The 4,337-nt window shown below is 40.6% G+C and overlaps 1 protein-coding gene across 1 annotated transcript; it reads left to right on the top strand.

Annotated features, from left to right (window-relative positions):
• The first annotated feature begins 14 nt into the window (after window positions 1–14).
• On the top strand, window positions 15–3,111 carry LOC116379535 (atypical chemokine receptor 4-like). Its single transcript, XM_031841484.1, has 2 exons — window positions 15–130; window positions 951–3,111. The coding sequence occupies exon 2, from the start codon at window positions 966–968 to the stop codon at window positions 2,076–2,078; it is 1,113 nt and encodes a 370-aa protein (XP_031697344.1). The 5' UTR covers window positions 15–130; window positions 951–965; the 3' UTR covers window positions 2,079–3,111.
• Window positions 3,112–4,337: the final 1,226 nt, after the last annotated feature.

The following is a 4,337-nucleotide window of genomic DNA, read 5'->3' as shown; positions in this document are numbered from 1 at the left end:
GTGAAATCACACAAACCATCAGCACAGAGTAGGCTGACGGTTTAATCTTAAATCTAAAGTCTGAGGTCTAACACAAGCTTTGAGCTCAACATGGCGCAAGGAGACGGGACAAATAGATGAATAAAACACGGTGAGTATCAAACATTGCGTACCTGTTTATACCTTTGTATTAGTGACGTAATCTTTCTTTTGCGACGGTTTGATGCGGCTCTGCATTCGCTGATTACACTAAAAAATGTAATTCTCTTTAATCAGTTTATATACAGTTCTATGTGCATTCTTTATCTTTGCCTTGAGTAAAAGCTACAAAAATCACAAACCCCTCCTTGCAAGCATCAAAAGTAAAAGTTCTCGTTGTGCAGAGTGTCCCTTTCAGAGTAATTATGAGAAATATTACATGAATGGAATATTATTATTGATGCATTAACTTGTATCATTTCAATGTTGGAGCGCTATTGTATTTTATTGTATGTTGAAAGCTTAATCTGCAGAGTAACTTGTAGGAATCAAAAGTACTATTGTACAAGAGTAGAAGTATAAAGAAGAAGAAAATGGGAATACCTCAAAATGTACTTGAGTTAATGTACTTAGTTACTGTCCACCTCTGTGTTTATCATGTATTCAACCTGTGATATGGAACTGAAAGTTATTTAAAAAGTACTTAAATAATCAATTATTTGTCCTTGTCTTAAACAAACAGAGGCGCAAGAGTACTCAGATCTCGTACTCAAGTAAACATAATACCACAGTTTAGAAATACTCTGTAGTGTAGAAATACTCTGTTACAGGTAAAAGAAGTGGTCAAATTTTACTCAAGGAAAAGTGGAAAAGTATTAGCTTCAAAGTACACTTACAGCACCAACAGAAAAAGTACTCATTATGCAAAATGTCCCATTTGAGAATATTTGTACTATGTCATTGTATGATATTTTAAATGTCCTCCCTCACAGCTTTGGCTGATCAGCATGGATGTCTCAGAGGAGGACGACTACTTCTACCATGACAACATCAGCTTCAACTTCAGCTACGAGGACTACCCGGTCCTCTGCGAGAAGGGCGATGTCCGTTCCTTCGCAGCCATCTTCCTCCCCATCATGTACACTGTGTGTCTGGTGGTGGGACTGGCAGGAAACAGCTTAGTCGTGGCGGTCTACGCCTACCACAAACGCCTCAAAACCATGACGGACCACTTCCTGACCCACCTGGCTGTGGCCGACCTGCTCCTGCTCTGCACGCTGCCTTTCTGGGCTGCTGATGCGGCGCGGGGCTGGGAGCTGGGCGAGGCCGTCTGTAAGATCGTGTCTGCCTGCTACTCGGTCAACTTCACCTGCTGCATGCTGCTGCTGGCCTGCATCAGCCTGGATCGCTACTTGGCGTTAGCCAGGGCGCAAAGTAAAGACCAAAGTCGGTGGCTGCGGAGGATAATCACCAGGAGACACTGCTGGAAGGTGTGTTTAGCTGTTTGGGCGACAGCTTTCCTCCTTGGTCTTCCTGATTTAATTCTCTCAGAAGTGAGATGGTTATCTAATAGGAGTGTCTGTCTGGCTATCTACCCTCCATCAATGGCCCAAGGGGGGAAAGCTGCTCTGGAGATAGCAGAGGTGCTGCTGGGATTCCTGCTTCCGCTCCTGGTTATGGTGATCTGCTACTGGAGCGTGGGCCGGGCACTAAAGGGCCTCCCTGTGGAGAGCAGAGGCAAGAAGTGGAGAGCTCTACGTGTCATCCTCACCGTAGTGGGGGTGTTCGTGGTCACTCAGCTGCCGTACAACGTGTTGAAGGTCTACAGAGCGATGGACTCCGTCTACGCCTTAGTGACCCACTGTGGGACGAGTAAAGTGTTGGATCAGGCGGCTCAGGTGACAGAGAGCTTGGCCCTCACTCACTGCTGCCTCAACCCGATCCTCTACACCTTCGTGGGGTCGTCCTTCAGGCAGCACATGATGAAAGTGGCCAAAACGTTTGGCGAGAAGAGAAGAAAGAGGAGGAAGACGAGGGAAAATGCAGCAGAGGACGAAGAGATCGAGATGTCGTTTAACTCCCACTGTGCATCCCAAGAGACAAACACATTCTCAATATGAGCCAAAACTAGTGAAATATCCCATATAAAGCAGAAGAGCAGATGCAACAGTAGAAGCATGTGAGGGAATCATTAAGATGTACAAGAATTCCACAGACGTTTTAATACTTTAACACTTCAATCCCCTCCATATCAAAACAGGAGGTTGTTAGTTGTATTCTTGTTTACTTTCAAAGACCAAAGAAATGTATGTTTTTTCTACTGTGAGCGATGAATGCAAAAATAATTTGGATTTCTGTTTAGAGTGATGTTTTGTCTGTTTTCAAACCCTGGTCCAGAGGAAACAAATAATTTCAAGTGTATTTTTCATAGATATTTTTTCTTTAAGACTGATTCAACCCTTCAAGATTACTTGGAAAGGATAGAGAGGGAGGATCGTACACATTCAAACATTTCGCCACACGCTTGTGGTAAGTACGGCATTGGCACACTAGTTATTTACATAACCACAAGTCCATGTTGTTTTGCCTTCCCTTTCAAACTTATTACAACATCCCCGTTCTGTTTTATCTAAATGTTGGCACATACACTACTCAGTGCTTGTATGGGACAATAGTTGTGATGTAACAATCTGTCTGAGGTCTGCATAACTATGGTAAAATAGGTCTGTTGTTTTCCATAATCTGAGATGGTGCGAGCGTGTAGATGTTGAACAGAAGAGGCCCGAGAATGGAGCCTTGGGGAACTCCATGTAGTCTTCGTCGATCCAATGTGTAATCATAGTTTGTGGTCTAATAAGTGAAGATGTTTGTTAATGTGCTTGTGTTTTGTCTATTTGCATGTATTTTCTTAATTTACAGTGCATTGAGCTCTCAGGGCCACCGTACTTCGAATATAATTGAAACCAGTATAGCACAGTTCCTGAAGGTCCATGCCAGTTTTCCAGTCTCTCTAGTAATATGTTGTGGTTGACCATGTGGAATGCAGAGACTGAAACGTTTCTACTGTGTTTAGGTGGATGTTATTCAAGACCTTAACAAGAGTCGTCTCTGTGCTGTGGTCCTGACTGGAAAACATTAAAAAAAATAGTTTATGGTCAAGCGTGATTAACTGTTGAAAAACAGTCTCTTCAATGATTTCACTCAAAATGTTAGGTTCAATAGCCGCCTGTAATTGTTAATTAGGGAGTTGTTTAGATCATTTTAAGAGTGGCTTAATAACTGCCATGTCTGTGGGAAATAGCCTCAGAGTAGAGAAGTGTTTACTATTATCAGAGGATCTGATGCCATGCAGTTAAAACCGCTTTAGAAAAAGCCTGTCGGTAAGATATCAATGCAAGTAGCAGCATGAGGAGTTCAGATGTTGCACAATTTCCCCAAAAGGTTTTGTAGCTGATGGGATTTCGTCAATAAAGAACGAGGCCAATTCATTACATGACAGTTGAGGAGTTACTAGACATAAACAGCACTACATAGTTTAAATATTTAGCATTTCTGTTATTTGTCTTGTCAGACACATGTATGCTGTGGTTTGTCATGTCATTAATCTCTCATACAAAATGTAAACACAATGAGCTTTTACTCATAGTTCTTAGTAGATAAGATTAGGAAAGCACATTTGAATTTGAAATGTTTTGCCTTTGTTGTCTTCCTGTATCCCAGCTGGTACAAATCAAGTGACGTTGCTGGTTGTTCTCTGGCACGTGTGCTTTCTCGTGTGGAAATGATCTGTCTGAGGTTTACCATCTGTTCACTGAGCAAAACATTTCACTCAGCCAAAACCTTTACAATTGTTTCAACCTGGGGATCAAACTTTTAGTGTGATTAGAAAAACCTGTATGGTTTAATACAACCCCGACAACTCACAAACAAACGAATCTTGCATGACAAAAGTTGAGTACATGTTGAAATAATTTGTGCTTGTTATCCTCTCAAACCAAACTCAAATCATTATTTGTCAGAAAAGAAAAGGTTGTAAATTGATTTTAAATCCGTTTATTGAAAAAAAAACATTTCAAAACTGTGCAAATAAAGAGCAAAGTGTCACAAAAAACATGACTTGTTGTTACCAAAGAAAACTATAAATATACAAAAAATGCCCCTTTAGGCTCGTAAGATTTGTTATTTCAGGTCAGAAATATGGCGAATTCACTTTTATTACAATTAAGGCAGTCAACCAGCATCACCTTCCACTATTTAGAACCAAGAACATTTTTTTCTTAAATTAAATAAAATTGTAGTTATTTAAATATATAACTAATAATACAAGAACTTAAAAAAAATAGAGGCCCAAAATGGCAGTGTCATAATAATTTAGAAAA

The sequence above is a fragment of the Anarrhichthys ocellatus genome, unplaced genomic scaffold (genome assembly GCF_004355925.1).
Source record: "Anarrhichthys ocellatus isolate YVR2014 unplaced genomic scaffold, GSC_Weel_1.0 scaffold4523, whole genome shotgun sequence".
NCBI classification, from domain to species: domain Eukaryota; kingdom Metazoa; phylum Chordata; class Actinopteri; order Perciformes; family Anarhichadidae; genus Anarrhichthys; species Anarrhichthys ocellatus.
The sequence above is the reverse complement of the archived record's forward strand: the minus strand, read 5'-3'. Positions and strand labels throughout refer to the sequence as shown.

What these genes read in the sequence shown, in the direction of transcription:
- LOC116379535 (XM_031841484.1), top strand. Translation starts at nt 966, where the DNA reads ATGGATGTCTCAGAGGAGGACGACTACTTCTACCATGACAACATCAGC.